Raw genomic sequence first — 22,596 nt, forward strand, 5'->3', positions numbered from 1 at the left:
ATACCGATGTCCAAACGCTTGAGCTCAGATGATAACAGAGACAGGTGATCATCCTCTCTTTGGGATACAACATTCCAGGCACCCACCCAAAGGGACCACCTTTGGTTAACCCAAGGAGACCGCCGTCTGGTGGATGACACTTCAGCACCACACTGACACACACTACTCCAATCTGACCTGAGAAGGTTACCCCATGGCTTTCCTTTTATCATCAAAGAGTGGGGGTCCTGAAGGCTTTTCCACAATCTCATCATCCGGTGAGCTGCCTTGCGAAGGCTAGCTGCACAGGAGGTACTCCCATGGAGTGGGTTTCCAATTTTCTTTACGTTTTTCTTGTGTTTTGTGCAGTGACGGGTTTTAGTGTGGCCGGAGTGCAAATCCTGCCACAAACCTCCTAAAAAAAATGTAACCCAATTGCAGGAGGATGTCCGCAGACACAGTTGGGCACAAGATATGGATGGCTGTTTGCTCACAAAGAGCTCCTCCACCCTCAAATGAGTACTCAAACTAAACTTGACAAAAACAGCAGCTAAAAACTTGTATATTTGTGCATTTTATTAATTTGTGTTCTCCATATTCTCATAATACTGGTTTGTTGAAGATTTCATGAAAAAAGCTCAGATGGTTAAAACAAAAGTTATGGCCTGGACAAACACGCTGAAGCTCAATCTATACTTATAGATGTCAGTCTGTGTCCATCAGTTTGTCTGTCCGTCCGTCTCCTCCATAACCCCAAAATCATGAAACATAGTGACCCCAAACTTTGCATGCATACTTAGGGAACTTCAAGGTGGTGCATGAGTAAAAACTGGGTGTTTGGGTTAATTGAAACACCCCTTTTGAATATAATTAATGCCCTTATTTAATTATCCTTTCTCAAGGTCAACCTTCTGTCCTTGTTAGCTGCTCTTGTCAGCCCTCTGTCCCTCGCTGGGGCCTTAAATCGTCATTTTTTTTTTGACTCCTCAACAATGCCTCCACTTAGAACAGGCCGTAATAGTTTCTTCATGATAAAGTTGTTTTTTTCACTTTCTTCACTCTTATCACCGAATCCCTGATCATCATACCGACAAATCACTGGATATATATATATATATATATATATTGCAATGCTTATAAACACCCGGAGACGCCAGCATTTGTGGCTTTATTTCATTTCCACACATGCCATAACCTCTAGAATCTCTTAATCTGAGCCGAATTTCAAAATCGAAACTTCTTAATTTACCTCAGCAGCAGATCTGACTGCTAAAAAGTGTTGATTTGTCCAATTCAAACATTTCTTGACATTCTGGGTGTCTCCGGGTGCATGGTGTTTAGATGACTAATCGGCGATCGCTATAATCACTTGCTAAGCCGCCGTTCCTTGTCAACTTTTTTGTTGGAGTGCTTGCTTGAGTGATTAAGCCACTTGGTGAATGCTCTGCAAGCTGCTTGGTTGTTCTTTTCCAAGCCATGGCCCGACAAGGCAAAAGCATTCGCACTGTCACTGGACATATCGATCGACTTGAACAAAGCTCCCTTCTCTCTCCCCTCTCTCACCCTCACCCCTCCACTCTCCCTACCCCCCTTTCCTCCCCCCCCACCCTTCATCTTCCCTCCCTTCCTCTCCCTCTCTCTATCTCTCCCTCTCGCCCAACCCTCTCCCTCTCCCAACCCTCTCCCTCTCCTCTCCATCTCTTTCTCCCACCCTCTCCCTCTCACACCTCTCACTCTCTCACACCTCTCTCTCTCTCTCTCTCTCTCTCTCTCTCTCTCTCTCTCTCTCTCTCTCTCTCTCTCTCTCTCTCTCTCTCTCTCTCTCTCTCTCTCTCTCTCTCTCTCTCTCACTCTCTCTCTCTCACCCCTGTCCCTCTCTTTCCTCCAACTCTCTCACTCTCTCTCTCCACCACTCCTCTCCCTTTATCTCTCTCTTCCCACCCCCACTCCTCTCCCTCTCACACCCCTCTCCATCTCTCTCTCCCACCACTCTCCCTCTCTCTCCCACCCCTGTCCCTCTCTTTCTCCCACCCCGTCCCTCTCTTTCCCCCACCCTGTCCCTCTCCTAACTCCCTCTCTCTCCCACTCTCTTTCTCTCTCTCTCTCCCTCTCCCTCCCGCAACCCTCTCCATCTCTCGCCCACCCCTGTCCTTCTCTTTCTTCCACCCTCTCCCTCTCACAACCCTCTCTTTCTCTCTCTCTCTCTCTCTCTCTCTCTCTCTCTCTCTCTCTCTCTCTCTCTCTCTCTCTCTCTCTCTCTCTCTCTCTCTCTCTCTCTCCCACTCCTCTCCCTCTCACACCCCTCTCCCACTCTCTCCCTCTCTCTCCCACCCCTGTCCCTCTCTTTCTCCCACCCTCTCCCTCTCTCTTTCTCTCTCTCCCACCCCTCTCCCAACTCCCTCTCTCTTTCTCTCTCTCCCACCCCTCTCCCTCTCTGATCCTCTCCATCTCTCTCTCCCCACCCCCACTCCCCTCCCCCTCCCACCCCTCCCCCCCTCTGATCCTCTCCCACCCCTCTCACTCTCCCACCCCTGTCCCACTCTTTCTCCCACCCCTGTCCCACTCTTTCTCCCACCCCTGTCCCACTCTTTCTTCCACCCCTGTCCCACTCTTTCTCCCATATATCTATCTGTATCTCTATCTCTATCTCTATCTCTATCTCTATCTATCTCTCTCTCTCTCTCTCTCTCTCTCTCTCTCTCTCTCTCTCTCTCTCTCTCTCTCTCTCTCTCTCTCTCTCTCTCTCTCTCTCTCTCTCTCTCTCTCTCTCTCTCTCTCTCTCTCTCTCTTTCTCTTTCCCAACCCTCTCCCATGCTCTTTCTTCCACCCTTCCCCCTCTGTAAGGGGGACTGTTACAGACTGACAGGTTAATTTTGGATTTAAAATGGCTTCTCCAAAGCTTAGAATGTACGAATCAGATTCGGAGTGAGTAGACCAGAGGTGTACAAAAGTCAATGCATGGGTGAGCATGCATGTATGTCGGCCTTTGCCAAGTAGATAGCGTGGGGTTTAAATACTCCCGCCCAGTTTTATATAGAACCCAGCAGTTAAAAAGAAAATGTTACTGTTTGGGCGATTTTATCGCCCTTCCCTTCCCCTCCCCTCCCCTCATTGCTGTCTTTCCTCCCTCTCCCCTCACACTTTCCTCCTCTCAAACTCCCTCCCCTCTCGACCCCCCAAGGACATCTCCGGGCAGTTTCTGCATGCTGTATTAATGTGCTGTTTTAACGTATCCCATTTTGTTCAATCCTGTATCCCCCCCCTCCCCACTTCTCGACAAGTTCCTCGACCAAATGGAAATCGACAACCCCTCCCTCCTTTCTCCCTGAAGTCTCCCGACCAAATGTAAGTCCAGAACGCCCTCCCCTCACGCTTACCTCCTCGCAAACTTCCTCCCTACTTCTCCCCTCCTCCTCGCTCCCACCCTCACCTGGAGTCTATGGCAATGTTTGGTGAGGCATTACTTTTCCCAACCCTCCCCCCCCCCCGCTTCCCTCGCTCTTCCCTCCTTCATTGCTCAGATCTTCTTCACCCCCTCCACGAAAGAAACACGGAAGCGATTCAAACAACCGGCTGTCTCATGCTTGACACTCTGTCATTACATACCATTACCATTATTATTATTATTATTATTATTATTATTATTATTATTATTATTATTATTATTATTATTATTATTAGTACGGGCCGGTAGGGGCGGACCCGTAGGTGCGTGCCCGTAGGTGCGTAAACGACGACTGGATTGGGGAATTTTTCACCCCCCCTCTCACCCACCCCGCCCCCCATCTCTCGCCCCCTCCTCTCTCCCACTCTCTCGTTCCAGTACCCTCTCTCGTGGGTGAGGCGTACCAGTATGTCGAGCTTCGTTCCTTCGCTCTCGTAAAGACGACTGGATTGGGGCATTTTTTCAATTACATCGGACCAACCGTATCATAAATGTCCATAACTTGGGAAACACCTGGGAAACATACTCAGGTCCCCAGCATCAATTGTGACGTCATATCAAACGAAGAAGAATTGTGACGCCCCTCTCTTTCGCCCCCCCCTCCCCTCGCCCCTCCTCTCTCGCCCCTCTCTCTCTCGCCCCCTCTCTCGCCCCCTCCTCTCTCTCTCCCCCTCTCTTGAATTGTGACGCCCCTCTCTCTCACCCCCTCTCTCGCCCCCCTTTCTCGCCCCTCTCTTTCCCCCCTCGCTCTCTCCCCCTCTCTCTGTAAATGTATTCACAAAAAACAAATAAATAAATAAACATTAATTGTGACGTCATTCGTGACGTCATAGACCGTGTCTTGTCATTGGTTGACAGATAAATGGCCGTAACTTGGGAACCGCTTATCCGATTAATATCAAACCTCGAAAAGGCACATCGGTGGGTCCCCAGCAATATTCCTGGCATGTTTCAATCAGATCGGACCGTCAATCATGCAAAAAAAAAAATAATAAAAATAAATAAATAGACATTAATTGTGACGTCATTCGTGATGTCATATCACCGTGTCTTGTCATTGGTCGACAGATAAATGGCCGTAACTAGGGAACCGTTTATCCGATTAATATCAAACCTCGAAAAGGCACATCCACGGGTCCCCAGCAATATTCCTGGCAAGTTTCAATCAGATCGGACCGTCAATCATGCAAAAAAATAATAATAATAATAAATAAATAAACATTAATTGTGACGTCATTCGTGATGTCATATCACCGTGTCTTGTCATTGGTCGACAGATAAATGGCCGTAACTTGGGAACCGCTCGTCTGATTGACATCAAACCTCGAAAAGGCACATCTGTGGGGCCCCGGCAATATTCCTGGCAAGTTTCAATTAGATCGGACCGGCGGTTGTCGAGAAACGGTGGTCGCAAACAAACAAACAAACAAACAAACAGATGGACAGACACACACACACACACACACACACACACACACACACACACACACACACACACACACACACACACACACACACACACACACACAAAGAGATTGCTGGAATTATAGATAGATAATTATTATTATAATGCCCTGAAGTTACCGAAGAAGCCCTGAACACTTTGTATCATTTTCCCTGCCAATTCATAAACAGTTTACATTAGGAGTGCACCACATCCCTGGAACTAGTCTCCAAGGTGAAAAAAACCCCACGGTCTCACGCTTCACAAGCTGCGGTGGGGCTAATAAGGGCTCCTTTAGTTACGATGGCTTTTCCCATTCACCTTTTGAAACACTGTCTCCATGTACTCATCATAAAGGTTTGTTGAAAATTTGATGACAGAAGCGTAAATGGAAAAAAAAGTCATTAGTAAGCCAGCTTGGCTTTTATCGATGATTAGAAGACCACTCGTTTATTTTCCAGAGATGGTCTGGAGATGCCTGAGTTTTCAATCAAAATCCTTCATCCTGATGCCTTCTCAAACACTGCAGCCGACATACACAGTCTCTTGGACACCAGACTAGACCACTGGTCTCGATGTGTCGGTCATGAAAAACACAGAAACCATGGGGGCTTCTAAATAATAAAAAATAAGAAGGTAAACTTCTATTTCTTTGTAAACCTGGAATTGGAAGATGATTTCAAGATTGAATGCATTCTTCTGCTGATGGCGGCGTACTGATGACGTAACTAAAAGGAAAGGTTTGGAAATAAACAAGTTGCAACAAATAATGAATTGTCTCAAGTGGGACAGATGCTTGTCTCTCGATGGAGGGTGGTCGTCGTTGGGGTTCATTGGGTGATAAAGTTGATTTTCAGTTTGAGTTGATGGAAAATTAGGGGCCCAAGGGGGCTGAAAGGCCTGATAACTCGATTGTACTCGTGCAGTGAAAACTACATAGGATGAGCTGGTCCTGAAGTGATGAAAAACGATTCTTCGGTTTTGTCCAGTGAAAGGACTCTTAAACCCTTTTAGACCCGAAAGGGGTGTAAAGGATCTAATGGTTTGAAGGATGTAAGGGTCTCAGTGGTCTGAGTGGTTTGAAGGGCATAAGGACCAAAAGAGGTCAAAAGGTCAAAGGGTCTATGGGATGGATATGAGGGGTGTAATTCCAATAGTAGTTAGGTCTAAAAAGGGAGATTCAGGATCTAAAGGAGGTAAATGTCTAACGAGTATGAAAAGGTGTAAGGAGTTTATGAATAAACAACAAATTCCTGCTGGAGCATATACAGGGAACTGCATCAGTGGCACAGCAGTACCCCCAGCAAATTAGACGACCCACAGCCACGTGCAAGAAGAAGAAGAAGAAGAAGAAGAAGAAGAAGAAGAAGAAGAAGAAGAAGAAGAAGAAGAAGAAGAAGAAGAAGAAGAAGAAGAAGAAGAAGAAGAAGAAGAAGAAGAAGAAGAAGAAGAAGAAGAAGAAGAAGAAGAAGAAGAAGAAGAAGAAGAAGAAGAAGAAGAAGAAGAAGAAGAAGAAGAAGAAGAAGAAGAAGAAGAAGAAGAAGAAGAAGAAGAAGAAGAAGAAGAAGAAGAAGAAGAAGAAGAAGAAGAAGAAGAAGAAGAAGAAGAAGAAGAAGAAGAAGAAGAAGAAGAAGAAGAAGAAGAAGAAGAAGAAGAAGAAGAAGAAGAAGAAGAAGAAGAAGAAGAAGAAGAAGAAGAAGAAGAAGAAGAAGAAGAAGAAGAAGAAGAAGAAGAAGAAGAAGAAGATCAAGCGGAAAAAGGAAAGTCCTCACATAGTGTGTCGTGCGTGAGAGACGCAAAGGATGGATGAAACTTTAAATGACGCACCTCTGTTATTGGCATGAGGCCGCCTCCGGTCTGGCTTCTGCACCAGGTACATCTGGCTGTTCAACAGAGAGGGCTCACCAGTCTCACCTGCTTGCCACAAATGAACAACCCATTTCATTTTTGCACAAATTCTTAGATTGTAAATCTTTCAAAACGAATAAAAAATAATTCACTTTCAATCTTGTTCAAGCTATTCAATTCCTCTCACTCAGGAAGTCTCACATCAAAAGGGAAGACCTAAATTTCAAAGGCAATTTTGAATAATAGAACATTTTGTCATAATTACATGAAATGGGTTTGCACGTGAGGATGTTAGCCTCAGATAATTAGAAGTACAGAACTCTTAGCTGATCATGCTGTAACATGAAGATGTGCTTCACCCTCTTTTTGAGTTATTAGTTTTCACTCCAAGCTTATTCATTGTATATGCAAGTATATGGTTTTGACTCCATAAGTATAAGATTTATATAAGACGAAACGACCCGTGATCCCGTTGGGTTCCCGTTGTGACAGTGATTGATAAAAAAAAAATCATTCCAAAATAAAATTTAAAAAAAGATAGCTCCAGCGAACTATACCGCTGAGTAGAGTTTGCATTGATCAAATTCTCCCATTGACTGAATCGGGAATTGATTTTTTTTTTCGTTGCCCGATTTTAACAAAACTTGATACTGTACACCCCAGGCGAATGGTGAGTGAAGTGGGCCGAAAATTTTTGCACTATTGTGTACCGTTTTGGCTGCATTTTGGGAACATACATACGTACATACATACATATATACAAGATGAGAGTTTTAGTAATATATTGATGATGCAAGCATGGAAATGGTCGTAAAACGATGATGAAGATGATTTGAGTATTCTTTTTCTTTTTACACTTCAGCCACCAAGTGATTGGCCTGCTTGACATTCTCACCTCAAGTGCATATCGCTCATGATCTTGGGATCCCAGGTTGGAATACCATATACTGTGAAGATTAGTTAATTGTGTACCAATGTCCTTGTAGTTCAGGTGTGAGTACACCGATACCTCCTAAAGCCTGTTGTTACCATGTCATGTGTGTGTGTGTGTGTGTGTGTGTGTGTGTGTGTGTGTGTGTGTGTGTGTGTGTGTGTGTGTGTGTGTGTGTGTGTGTGTGTGTGTGTGTGTGTGTGTGTGTGTATATATATATATATATATATATATATGTATATATATATATATATATATATATATATATATATATATATATATATATATATATATATCAAAATTAGAATTTGAGTACGTGTAAATAAATGCATGGAAGGACTGGACAGCTGGTTCGTGAAGGACTTGCACGAAAAAATGGCAAAACTACAAATACTGAATCCATGAATGTCAGGGGTGGAAGTGGAACCCCTCACATAATTTCCTGATTCTCATTTAAACTCAAACTCTATATTTTCAGTCCAAGCAGCATCATTCCAATCACAAACAAGAGGGGGAGCACTCGGTAGAGTGCAAAACCTCCGCCGCCAATACTGCTGGGTCACTTAAGTGAACCTGATATCCTATTCATTGTAGGTCAAAACGGATCAGACTCTCCTGAACCACGATTGAATAAACAAAACTCGATCGACGCGCATGTAGAAATGGCAAAAAAATAAAATCGAAATTTTTTTGAAAAAAAAGTTGCAAAATTTCTGGGGTTTTTTTTCTCTAACAAATTTTTTTGGGGGGTTTGAACCACGATTGAATAAACTAAACTAGATCGACGCGCATGTAGAAATGCCAAAAAAATAAAATCGAAATTTTTTTGAAAAAAAAGTTGCAAAATTCTGGGTTTTTTTTCTCTAACAAATTTTTTTGGGGGGGTTGGAAATTACTGAAAAACATGTAGAAATGCAAAAAAAGAAATTCAAATATTTTTCAGATAAAATCGAATTTTTTTTGAAAAATGTTGCAAAATTTTCTAAGTTTTTTTTTTTGGACCAAGTCCAAAATCTAATGGCATGATCCTTGGACCATACCTAATCCCCCCACCAAGTTTCGTCGAAATCCGTCCAGGAGTTTTTCCGTAATACTGTTCACAAACAAACAAACAAACAGACAGGGGTGAAAACAGTAACCTCCATCCAACTTCGATGGCGGAGGTTAATTAATCCTTCACCATCAATATAACAAAAGACAATGTTACAAACACTCGTGAGCTAAACGAATATAAACGCCGTTCTGACATTATATCCGGATAGGGAGCAGCTTCCTCCAGATTGAAACCCAAAATTATAATTGTATTGAGGTATTTATGAAAACTCCCACCTATCTTAGGACATTTGCTGGGATACCAAACGTTCCACAGAAGGTTTGGCGGGGCTAGCCCCATAACAAAGGGAGTCGTTTGGGGCCGGACAGATGGACGGTTGGACAGACACTCCTGATTTAATATCTAGATATATAAAGCTCTTTCTAACCACTCACGAACTGACTCACTGACTGACTGATATTAATGTTTGGTACCTTCAGGTAACGTAAAAGACGGAAATTTTGCATGCCGACAGACATCGAAGCTAATATACAGGAAGGAAAAAAAAATCACAGAACCATCCGAAAGCATCCGTAAATGAAAAAATAAATAAATGAAAATAAATGAATGGAGGTGAGCGACCAGAGACAATGGGGAAGCATGGAAATTCCGCGTGCCAACGGACATTGAAGCTATTACACCGCACAAAAAAATAGATATCACAGAACTGTCAGAAAGCATCCCGAGATGAAAATATAAATAAATGAAAAAAATTAATGCAGGTGAGTGAACCGAGACAATGGGGAAGCACTGCTCATTGTGGCTTACAATGTGTAAGCATACTCCACTATACTTTATACATGTACTGGACTCACATTCTAATTGTACAGACTTTATACATGTACGACATACTCACATTCTAATTGTACAGACTTTATACATGTACGACGTACTCACATTCTAATTGTACAGACTTTATACATGTACGACATACTCACATTCTAATTGTACAGACTTTATACATGTATGACGTACTCACATTCTAATTGTACAGACTTTATACATGTACGACGTACTCACATTCTAATTGTACAGACTTTATACATGTACGACGTACTCACATTCTAATTGTACAGACTTTATACATGTATGACGTACTCACATTCTAATTGGACAGACTTTATACATGTACGACGTACTCACATTCTAATTGTACAGACTTTATACATGTATGACGTACTCACATTCTAATTGGACAGACTTTATACATGTACGACATACTCACATTCTAATTGTACAGACTTTATACATGTACGACGTACTCACATTCTAATTGTACAGACTTTATACATGTATGACGTACTCACATTCTAATTGTACAGACTTTATACATGTACGACGTACTCACATTCTAATTGTACAGACTTTATACATGTATGACGTACTCACATTCTAATTGTACAGACTTTATACATGTACGACGTACTCACATTCTAATTGTACAGACTTTATACATGTACGACGTACTCACATTCTAATTGTACAGACTTTATACGTGTACTGGACTCACATTCTAATTGTACAGACTTTATACGTGTACGACGTACTCACATTCTAATTGTACAGACTTTATACATGTATGACGTACTCACATTCTAATTGTACAGACTTTATACGTGTATGACGTACTCACATTCTAATTGTACAGACTTTGTACATGTACTGGACTCACATTCTAATTGGACAGACTTTATACATGTACGACGTACTCACATTCTAATTGTACAGACTTTGTACATGTACTGGACTCACATTCTAATTGGACAGACTTTATACATGTATGACGTACTCACATTCTAATTGTACAGACTTTATACATGTACGACGTACTCACATTCTAATTGTACAGACTTTATACGTGTACGACGTACTCACATTCTAATTGTACAGACTTTATACGTGTACTGGACTCACATTCTAATTGTACAGACTTTATACGTGTACGACGTACTCACATTCTAATTGTACAGACTTTATACATGTATGACGTACTCACATTCTAATTGTACAGACTTTATACATGTACGACGTACTCACATTCTAATTGTACAGACTTTATACATGTACGACGTACTCACATTCTAATTGTACAGACTTTATACATGTACGACGTACTCACATTCTAATTGTACAGACTTTATACATGTACGACGTACTCACATTCTAATTGTACAGACTTTATACGTGTATGACGTACTCACATTCTAATTGTACAGACTTTGTACATGTACTGGACTCACATTCTAATTGGACAGACTTTATACATGTACGACGTACTCACATTCTAATTGTACAGACTTTGTACATGTACTGGACTCACATTCTAATTGGACAGACTGTATACATGTACGACGTACTCACATTCTAATGGTACAGACTTTGTACATGTACTGGACTCACATTCTAATTGTACAGACTTTATACATGTACGACGTACTCACATTCTAATTGTACAGACTTTATACATGTACGACGTACTCACATTCTAATTGTACAGACTTTATACATGTACGACATACTCACATTCTAATTGTAGAGACTTTATACATGTACGACGTACTCACATTCTAATTGTACAGACTTTATACATGTACGACGTACTCACATTCTAATTGTACAGACTTTATACATGTACGACGTACTCACATTCTAATTGTACAGACTTTATACGTGTACTGGACTCACATTCTAATTGTACAGACTTTATACGTGTACGACGTACTCACATTCTAATTGTACAGACTTTGTACATGTACTGGACTCACATTCTAATTGTACAGACTTTATACATGTACGACATACTCACATTCTAATTGTACAGACTTTATACATGTATGATGTACTCACATTCTAATTGTGCAGACTTTATACATGTATGACGTACTCACATTCTAATTGTACAGACTTTATACATGTACGACATACTCACATTCTAATTGTACAGACTTTATACATGTACGACATACTCACATTCTAATTGTAGAGACTTTATACATGTACGACGTACTCACATTCTAATTGTACAGACTTTATACATGTATGACGTACTCACATTCTAATTGTACAGACTTTATACATGTACGACATACTCACATTCTAATTGTACAGACTTTATACATGTATGACGTACTCACATTCTAATTGTACAGACTTTGTACATGTACTGGACTCACATTCTAATTGTACAGACTTTATACATGTACGACATACTCACATTCTAATTGTACAGACTTTATACATGTACGACATACTCACATTCTAATTGTAGAGACTTTATACATGTACGACGTACTCACATTCTTATTGTACACACACTATATCTAATATATAAAGCTCATTCGAACCACTCACTGAGTGACTGACTCATTGACTGATATTAATGTTCAGTACCTTCTGGGTGACGTAGAAAGCTGAAAGTTCAGGTGACAATGGTCATCAAAGCCGATACACGGGGAAAAAAATCACCGAACCATCAGAGTCGATTTCAGAGCGCCATTAGGAAGACAACAGATTGGAGAGATAAATTCTCCAAGAGAAGTTTTATAACCAGGTCGCACTTCTTAATTACGTTTAACAGAGCCGCAGCTTATGGACGACCAAATGGTTGTTTATAACAGGGTGATAGCATGCATTGATTCTGGGGTATGAGGATTGATCTTCCTGGATGCTCCTGGAGACACAGGGAAGACATTCCTCATAAACCTCATTCTCATAAACGTTCATTCCAGGGGTCATATCGCATTGGCAGCTGCAAGCAGGGGGATTGCTGCCCAGCTTCAAGGCAGATGAACAGCTCATTCGGATATATTTAGGATCCCACTCAAGCTGACAAGCACAGAAATGCCACTGTTTGCCATCAAACGCGGCTCGGCTTTCGCATCGCTCTTCATTGAGTGTAAAGTCATCTTCTGGGATGAAGATACAATGCTACATCGACTGGCAGTGGAAACTCTTGACCGAATGCTGAAGGACATCCTCAAGAGCAGCGTACTCATGGGTGGGATTTTGTTGGTGTTGTAAGGAGATTTCCACGAAATTCTTCCTGTTGTGCATGGTGGACCGAAACCCAACGAGATCGACACTTGCACCAAATCTTATATTTGGAAGCATATATATATATATATATATATATATATATATATATATATATATATATATATATATATATATATATATATATATATATATATATATATATATATATATCTCTTCATCTGACAACAAACATGTGATCCTTCCTCGAATTTATCAGGATGCAGGTCAATTTGCAAAGCTGCTGTTGAGGATTGGAGATGGCCAAGTATCTCATGTTAGTGACGGATATTTCATCAGTATGCTGCAGAAATTTGGGACCATGGTATCTTCAGCCAGAGATCTCCAGTCAAGGGTGTATCAAAACTTACTGCAACACTACAAAGACATGGAGTGGTTGTGTGAGCATGCAATTCTTGCTCTATACAATGAATTGGTAAAAAAAATAACATCGACTGGGAACTTACACAAAGATTCCCAGGAGAGGCTATGTCCTACAAATCAGTGGATAAAGTCATGAGCGATGACAAAGCAGTTACATAGCCACAAAGTTCCTGAACAGCCTGGAGCCCTCTGGCATGCAACCTCACCACCTTCTTCTGAAAATAGTAGTGTCAGTCATGCTCTCATGCAAAATCGACCCACCAAAGCTTTGAAACGGAACTCGAGTAATCATCAAACAGTTGCTACTGAATTGCCTAAATGTCACGATTGCCAAGGGACCAAACATGGGAGAGCAAGCCATGATTCCAAGGATACCGATCACCCCGTCAGACACAGGCTTGCCTTTTGACTTTCAGCAAATTCCGTTTCCAAAGAGAGTCTGTTTCAGAAAGACTGTCAACAAGTACCAAGGACAAAGCCTCAATCTTCAAGAGCCCTCATTGGACATGGTGGCAAGCAGGGTGGGAAGCCACGAAAGACTTTATATACGTTGCAAGGAAAATAAAACTCACAATATTGTTTACCAGGAAGTTCTTCAGTGAGACAATCAGTTGTACTTTGTCCTCAGTTCACAGTTCAGTCATCATACACAAAATAGAAAAATTTTCTACTCTTGACCAAGTTTTGTCTCGACTTAAGAATGGGTATCCGAGCTAGTATCATGTACACAGTACCTAAAGAAAGCCGACACCCCTTTTCAAAATGTTCACCTTTTGTTGCCTTCGAGCCTGTAATTAAATTGCATTAAATCAGACTTCTCCCACCTTTATTTACACATCGTAACCCATGTATAGACCATGTGGAGGTACTCGCTATTACCTTCAGAAAATGATTTTCGTTGTGCAGATCACCAATCTGGATAAATTTGGCATGCTTAAAGAATTTTAGACGCTGAGTCCAAATACACTTGTTTCCACGTCGAGGATGTGACACAATTGGTCATTTTTGGCAATTAAAGATACACCGAACATTAAAGCACGATTTTGACACAGAAACGAAGAATCAATGTTAAGGCCCGGTCACATGTCATGCTTTGGCCACTACGATGTTCAGCACCATCTCTTCCAGTTTGCCGAAAGTGTTATGCAGTGAACCAGCCTTTATCTCCTGAATAACGGCCATTCCATCCACAATTGTTGCACCTTGGATAGGCCGAGCGTCCACACGGCAATCGGGCCACAGTTTCAGTATATGGTTGCGGAGTTTGGCTTTGTCCGTTTTAAGGCCCGGTCACACCTTGACGTTTTAGCCAACGTATGCCGATTTTTGAAATTTTTTTCTAAAACGCTGGCACACGTTGAATATGTTATGGGTAAGTTTTGATAACATTGAGAGCACGCTGAAAAACACTGCCATACGTCGTTGCACGTTGGCTTTAAACGTTGTACTTTTCGGTTGTCCTCAAATTTTTTCATGCTTGAAATTTCACGACGTATGCCGGCGTATGACTCACACGTTCCGCTACGCTGGCCACAAGTTGTATGCACGGTCTGCGATCGTTGACAGACGTCAACACATGCTACTTGTAAGTTAATCATAAGTTGAGACACGCCGAGGTAATGTTTAGCGTACCCGAAACTTATTTCTAACCTATGATTAACGTGTTGTTGGCACGTTACGCGATCGTTGCCACACATCGACAGACGTTACTTTTAAGTTACTCATAGGCTGAAAGACGTCGGTATAATGGATCGTCCTTGCATCAGCATCCACGGCCATGGCCAGGACACTTATTTGCAGCATTCTTCAAACTTTTCTTCGGCATGACGAGGATGTTCACACTTCGATGTCTAGCTTGGCTATGATTCCAATTGTCCATCGGCAGTGTCTATTTAAAATAGTCGAGTTTGAGCGTTTTAACACGTTCAGAAGAAACGCTTCAAATTTCCAAACCCCAGCGTCAAAAAACAAAGGCGAGTGACAGCAATTTAAATCGTTCATTGTAAACAATGAATATAGCAGAGTGGTACCGTTTAAGAGTCGTTGAGTGTAAAAAATAATCCAATTGTTGAGCGCAAGCGTCTACTTTCAATAGTGGGGATGCAGCCATTTAAATCGTTGAGTGGCAGCCGATGAATAGCAAACCCTACGTCACCGGCAAAGATAAACTGCCGCACGATATGGATAAGTTAGGCTATCGTTGGGCATAGTTTGTGAACGCCGGCTACACGATAATTATTCGTTGGTATATCGTATCTATAAGTTATCGAAGCGCTCTATGCACATTATTAGTTCATTGTGCATTTGTCCAACCCGTTATGAATAGACCTAAATCGTAAAAACAAGCCATAGCTCATTGTTGAAAAAGCCCCATAAAAAATTAGCCGTGAAGAACTTCGAACAATGGTGCAAAGATGTCTCCTACCCGTGGACACGCGGACGCAAGGACGATCCATCATAACCCACACCCTCCACCTCACACTCGCCTACTACTGCCAACATGAACAAACTACTACTAATACTAATACTAATACTGATACTGATACTGTTACTGCTGACATGGACATCGACTCAAAAAGGACTCGAAAACACTGTTGGGTTCCCCTTTTATGAGCAGCATTTTTATATACCAATTCCCAAAACCGCTGGGAACACGTCTTTATATGGCAGTTGTAAGTTAGAAACACATTCATTTATTTTTTTTGTCGACCGGAAGACGTCATTGGAATACGTCTACATACGTCGATGTGTGTTGGGACTACGTGAGGAATTGGTTCAAAGCACGTCAAACATAAGTTAGAAATAAGTTTCGCGTAAAAAAGACATTACCGCGACGTGTTTCGACTTATGAGTAGCTTATAAGTAGCCTTTGTGGACGTGTGTAAGCGTCCACATATCGTGTGTAAAACTTATCCCCATCGCATGCGGAACGTGTGTCATACGCCGAGTACGTCGTAAAATTTTGAACATGTTTAAAATTTCTTGACGTACTCTACTTACTACGACGTATGATAGCGTACTTTAGCGTTGTACTCACATATACCAAACTTACTCATTCCGTATTTGACGTGCCCCAACGTTTTAGACACATTTTTCTTAGGTTGGCATACGCTGGCAAGATCGCCAAGGTGTGACTGCGATGTTGACACTTCCATTTCTACGGCAGTTTTGATTCGAATCGTTGTGCGTCAGCCTTTTAATAGGCTACGTCACGGCATCGTCGGCGATGCGTACAACGCGCTATGCCTAAGTTAGACTATCGTTGGGCATAGGTTGTGTCGGCCGACAACAGGTTCAGCATTCGTTGGTATAAGTTATCTATAACACAACGAAACGTTCTGTGTCCGTTACTAATGCGTTATACATAAGACCAAGTCGCTATGAATACGTCCGAATCTTTAAAAAAAAACATCAAAAGTTCAACGTAAGCCAGCGTTTTACATACATTTTAATACGTTGCCATCGCTGGCTAAAACGTCAAGGTGTGACCGGGCCTTTAGCAATCGAACCATCACCAGATGCCAGTGGGAAAGATATGTTCGCCAGTGGGTACGCGAGCAGATCATGGAGTGTTACATTGTTTTTCTCTCCAATCAACAGCAGTCGTGTGAAAAGACGATGTTCATTCGCAATTTCAACCTTCGGCGTCTGCTGGTGCGGAGTCGCCGACTTGCCTCGCGCCTTCGAGAAAGTTGCCAATTTGGCCTTCGAAATCGGACTGAAGAATGGGACCTCACCTGAGAGAAGCCGATCACGCATGAATTGCACGACAGCATTCTCTCCCTTGACATACGTGTTCATCAAGTCCGCGGAAGTGGTTGGCGGTGCGATGACACCTGAACTAATATTGACGAGTTCAAGGTGAGCGCCAGAGAAAGGATTAATCATTTGAAGCACTGTGTCCATCACTTGTACCACCACTGCTTCGTTCTTCTTCGAGCTCGACACATCCAAATCCTTTCTCGTTCGGGGCTCGTCGTGGATACCCGCCATGGACTCACATTTCCTTGTGATTTCCGCACGTGCTGGTTGGGACAGGATCCACTTCTTCACAGCTGAGCTTTTCTGAGTGTAACCAATGATGCCTCCACTGATCTTGCTGTCCCTATTTAAAGTCTGCTCTATGATCTGATCACACGCAACACGACTAAATCCATAACGAGTATGCCGTTGGGCAGTCCATTTGCCGTCCATGAACGCTTGATAGGTGTCTGGGTGGGAGTGCTCGAGCGCGGCCATTTCCAGCCAGTAAACGGGTAAGTACATTGCATAGTTTAGGTGATCGTACGCAAAGTACCAGGGCATTGATTCTCTCGTGATCGCAAGGTGTTTCGGCCAGTTCGAAGTACGAGTTGCCCGTATAAGCTCTAGTGCTAGCTCCACCATTTCCAATTAGGGCCATGTAATGTCCACACTTTGGTGTTTGTTCAGGTCATCCCTCACCATAAGTACTCCCGAGTATAGAACATGTAAATTGAGGTCTGTGTCACCCTGCTTGTGGACCCTGGCTGGCTTCATCCTCTGTAGTTGACTCTGTTTCTGTTCTCGAGCTACTGTCTACAACAGCAGCCTGAGCAATGGAACCAATATCAATGTCCTTCATGTACACCACTTCGCTCTCAGACATTTTTGGTGGACGATAGAAAATCATGTCTGGGTACCGTTCCTACAGTCTTTTCTTCAGTGTTGTTGCCTGGTAGTTGGCCTTTTCCTGACCTTCGCATACTCTGAGTAGGTCATTGAACATGTCACACAACTTCTTCATATGTATAGATTGCTTTCCATCAATGAGCCTTTCCTGGATTACTTTATCACAGAAAATGTCAAATGTTGAGTCATAGTTCACTTTCTGAGTTTGGAGTTTACTTTCACTCTGTCTGTGGTATGTGTCATTCACATACTCGTAATAACATTTACGGTGATAACAAACTGCCAGTGCCACACAGTCTTTATCATTTATAGTTGTCATTATTCTCACATCACGTTCATCTCTCCTCCGCTCAGCAGTTTCCCTCAGCTTTCCTCCATCCTGTGTTTCTGCCAGGGACAACTGATCACGTTGAGATTTTCCTTTGACACGGATGAATTTGTCTTTTTTCTGGCATATGATACAAATTCTTGGCAGCACGCCAGCTGATTTGCCAGCCACCCTTTCTACAGAGGTTCTGAGGGATTTTCTACGAATTCTGTGGTATGAGTGCCCCTCTTCTTCGAGTCCGCCCACCACCTCACTGGCTCTAGCAGAAACTGCAGTAGCGCTGGCTTCTGATTTCCTTTTCCTGGCTTCAGCGCGTTTTATATGATCCTTGTTACAAAACGACGCATCGCAGAACCGGTGACAGCCGGCATCCGCAGGAGGATCAGTCATTGTCAGCAGTTTCATCATTTGATCAGCCAGCAAACGGCATTTGTTGATAGTTTCACTATCTGTGGCGTCGCACCAAGCCTTCGCACACTCGCATACCTTACGCCAGCTCTTATCCGTGAATTGCGTCAATTTCTCATCATCCTCCCCGCCCAAGTGTACGAAACAACGCATATTTGGTTGTTGAAAGACCAAAAAATCACTCAAAATCACACGACAACCATGGGTGCCGCCATCTTCATTTGTTGTTTCCTGGTCGTTTCCTCCGCGATTACAAGCACGCCACGCCCACTTCACGGCGGTAATCTCAAATGGTAATAACTGTCGGTGTGTCAACTTGTGCATATGGAAACAAGTAGGAATTTCATTGGTGTGTTCTCATGAATGTACAGGGTGAATTTCGTTTAGATTGGTGATCTGCACAACAAAACTAAATGAACCGACCCACAACTTCCAAGTGAAAAAGAAATTCGACAAGCTTCAGAAAATTAATTAAAAATACAAAACTGGAATATTTTGGTTGGATAAGTGTCCACCCCATGAATAATATCAATTGTAAATGAGCTCAGGTTAATCCTCAAATCACCTTCAAAATCACACACCAAATTAATTGGCTGTCGCTTATGTTAAATCGTCATGATTCTGATTATTTCAGAATAAATGAGCTGTTCCTGTAGGTTTCCTCTGCTGGGTCATACATTTCACAGCAAAGGCTCAACCAAGATCACCAAGGAGCTTTCAAAAGACCTCTGTGATAAGGTTGTAGAATGGCACAGATCAGGGGATGGGTATAAAAAATTTTTGAAAGCCCTTGAATATCCCTTGAGGCACAGTCAAGACAATCATTAAGAAGTGGAAGGCATATGGTACCACCAACACCCTGCCTAGATCAGGCTGTCCCTCTAAAATGGATGACCAAGCAAGGAGGAGACTGTTCGGACAGGCCACCAAGAGGCCAATGGCAACTTTGAAAGAGCTACATGCCTTTATGACAAAGACTGGTCACTGTGTGCATGTGACAACAACATCCCAAGCACTCCACAAGTCTGGCCGATACAGTAGGGTGGCAAGAAGGAAGCCATTACTCAAAAAAGCCCACCTTGAATTCCTTTTGAAGTATGCAAAAAACATTCCAGAGATTATGAAGCCGTGTGGCAAAAAGTTTTGTGGTCTGACGAAACAAAGATGGAACATTTTGTCCTAAATGCAAAATGTTACATTTGGTGCAAAACCAACACAGCACATCACCCAAAAAACACCATCCCTACTGTGAAGCATGGTTGGGGCAGCACCATGTTATGGGGATGTTTCTCATCAGCAGGGACTGGGGCACTTGTCAGGATATAAGGGAAAATGGATGGAGTAAAATACAGAAAAATCCAAGAGCAAAACCTGCTGCCCTCTGCAAGAAAGCTGAAATTGGGATGGAAGTTCACCTTTCAGCATGACAATGACCCAAAGCACACAGCCAAAGCTACAGTGGAGTGGCTAATGAACAAAAGGATAAATGTCCTTGAGTGGCTCACTCAGAGCCCCGACCTTTATCCAATCAAAAATCTGTGGCATGACTTGAAAATTGCTGTTCATCAACACTCATAACATAAACTTGACTGATCTTGAACAGTTTTGTCCATAAGAATGGACAAACATTGCCCAATGAAGGTGTGCAAAGTTGGTGGAGACCTATCCCACCAAACTCACAGCTGGAATTGCTGTCAACGACGCTTCCACCAAGTGTTAACTCAGGGAAGTGGACACTCATCCAACCAAGATATTGTAGTTTTGTATTTTGAATTAGTTTTCTGAAATTTGTGGAATTTGTTTTTCATTTGGAAAATGTCGGTTACGATGTGCAAATAAAGGTGTGAAAAGTCTCATTTACTGTAAGTTCATTCCAGGCTTTACAGCAACAAAAGGTGAAAATTGTGAAAGGGGGTGCACGCTTTCTATAGATACTGTATAGAAATTTTTTTTTTTAATTTTTGTGTGTGTGGGGAGTGAAAAGCACACTGAGCTTAAAAGAATACTAAAATTGTTTGTTGAAATCCTCACATTTCAGAGGACACATTATCTTCCATCCTTCACTGTACATATGACACACACCTTCACAAGTCTCAGACAAATAATAAAAAAGATGTCTTCATTGGCAAAAATGCTTAACTTGACCATTAAAGCCCTGCTCTTGTTTGATGATGTTGCTTTTGCTGTACACCATGCATCTTCAATTTTATCCACACCCCATTTGTCTCGATGGTGGTGGTGGTGGTGGTGGTGGTGGATGAGCCCATGATTTTCAGCAGGGGTCAACATCAGCATATTCATGACTCGTGTCGTGAATGCGTTTGCAATAGAGAACCATACGTCACCAATCCAACACAAGGTGCAGAAACTTCTGCTGAGCAGTCATGCGAGTCAAAACCACACCAGTAAGAGCAATGCAACAAGGCTTTGTCCACACCACCATCAAGCTGCTTCTCATCATAACACGAGGTAAAAGCAATTACAACGTCCACAACTATGTTCATGAGTGCATTCTGAAAAGCTGTTTTTGTTGTGGAGGTACTGAGTGCAACACTTTTTTTGTCAAATTATTGTACCAAATGGAAGATAAAGGCCGTTAAGGTATCCCCATCATTATCTTAAAAAGTAAAAGCATTGAATCCTAAGCTGAGTAAATGGAAAAGTTTTATTTTTTCCCCCCATCTAAGCAACCGGTATTTGATGCACTATGTTATAAAGGTGAACAAAGCACAAAAGCTTTTTGGCATTTTTTGAAACAAAAAAACAATTCAGAGGAACCAGGAGTCAGATCATATGGAGCAAAAGGTTGTTAACTCTACAATGTGAGGTTAACCATGGATCATAAGGTCATTAACTCGACAATGTGAGGTTAACCATGGATCAAAAGGTCATTAATTCTCCGATGTGGGGTTAACCATCGATCAAAAGGTCGTTAACTCTCGATGTGGGGTTAATGCCCGAAACGTCAGCCTGTCCTTGATTCCCACAGACGTTAGCAAACCTCAATCAACGTCCTGGTGATTTTATCCATTGTTCTACCTGTCCACCGACGTAGATCGACACTCGTCTTCACGAGCAAGACTCGTTCTTCATTCTAATGTAATCAAAGTTGTTTGTCATATAAATTTTCATAAGGCATTTTGACTCAGTTATTAAAAATTGTTTAAAATGCTTAATCAGATGGGAGGGTGGGGGGGGGGGTCAAAGGTGAGTAATTAAATTGGCTTGAATTGATAATTAAATTGGCCTGATTAATTGTACGCAGAATATTCCAATCAATGCTGAGTATTCTTAGAAATGTATCGACCTTTAGTCCGCTCGACAAAAGGGTCAAAACCGAAGTAGTGCAATTTATCGAGTTGATGTGAAAAAATATAGAATCCTTTGGTATTCATATGTTGTCAGAACTTGGAATTTTCTTCCAACTGAAACTGTTTTGGCATCGAAGCCTTACAATTATATTAGTGGTGGGTTTTTGACACCACTAATCGGTTCCTTCCCACCCTGTGTGGCCCGTGAAGCAACACATCTTATTTTGTTTTGTTGTGGTTATATATATATATATATATATATATATATATATATATATATATATATATATATATATATATATATACATATATATATATATATACATATATATATATATATATATATATACATATATATATATATATATACATATATATATATATATATATATATATATACATATATATATATAAATATATATATATATATATATATATATATATATATATATATATATGCAAATAAAACTACAAACGTGGAAAAACCACAAAGCCAAACCAACCTTCATCTTCCACCGGTGGTGACTCGGCCTCCAGGGCAGGCTGTAGGGCTTGTACTGAGCGACGGACACAACTGTCATGAAGGCATTCATATATGGGCAATTTCACAGTATTGTTTCTCTACATTATAAACTCCAATCAAGAGGTGTATACAGAGGTCAAGAAAGAGTTTGACAAAAAAAATGCAAGGAATTTATGACATTCATTCACGGCAACCAAATACCACTGCGGCCAAAACGACT

The 22,596-nt window shown here is 41.7% G+C and overlaps 1 protein-coding gene across 2 annotated transcripts in view; it reads right to left on the reverse strand.

The window, feature by feature from the left end:
* Nucleotides 1–22,596, reverse strand: part of LOC147012305 (SPARC-related modular calcium-binding protein 1-like) — a 214,155-nt gene that overhangs the window by 160,884 nt on the left and 30,675 nt on the right. For both annotated transcript variants that reach the window (XM_085856294.1, XM_085856293.1), the window contains exons 6-7: nt 22,357–22,410; nt 6,696–6,782 (exon numbers count right to left, since the gene is read on the reverse strand). In XM_085856294.1, coding sequence (XP_085712420.1) covers nt 6,696–6,782; nt 22,357–22,410 — 141 coding nt within the window. The remainder of the gene's footprint in view (nt 1–6,695; nt 6,783–22,356; nt 22,411–22,596) is intronic.

The sequence above is a fragment of the Eptatretus burgeri genome, chromosome 15 (assembly GCF_056783735.1).
Source record: "Eptatretus burgeri isolate ZD-2024b chromosome 15, Ebu_testis_v1, whole genome shotgun sequence".
Lineage (NCBI taxonomy): Eukaryota > Metazoa > Chordata > Myxini > Myxiniformes > Myxinidae > Eptatretus > Eptatretus burgeri.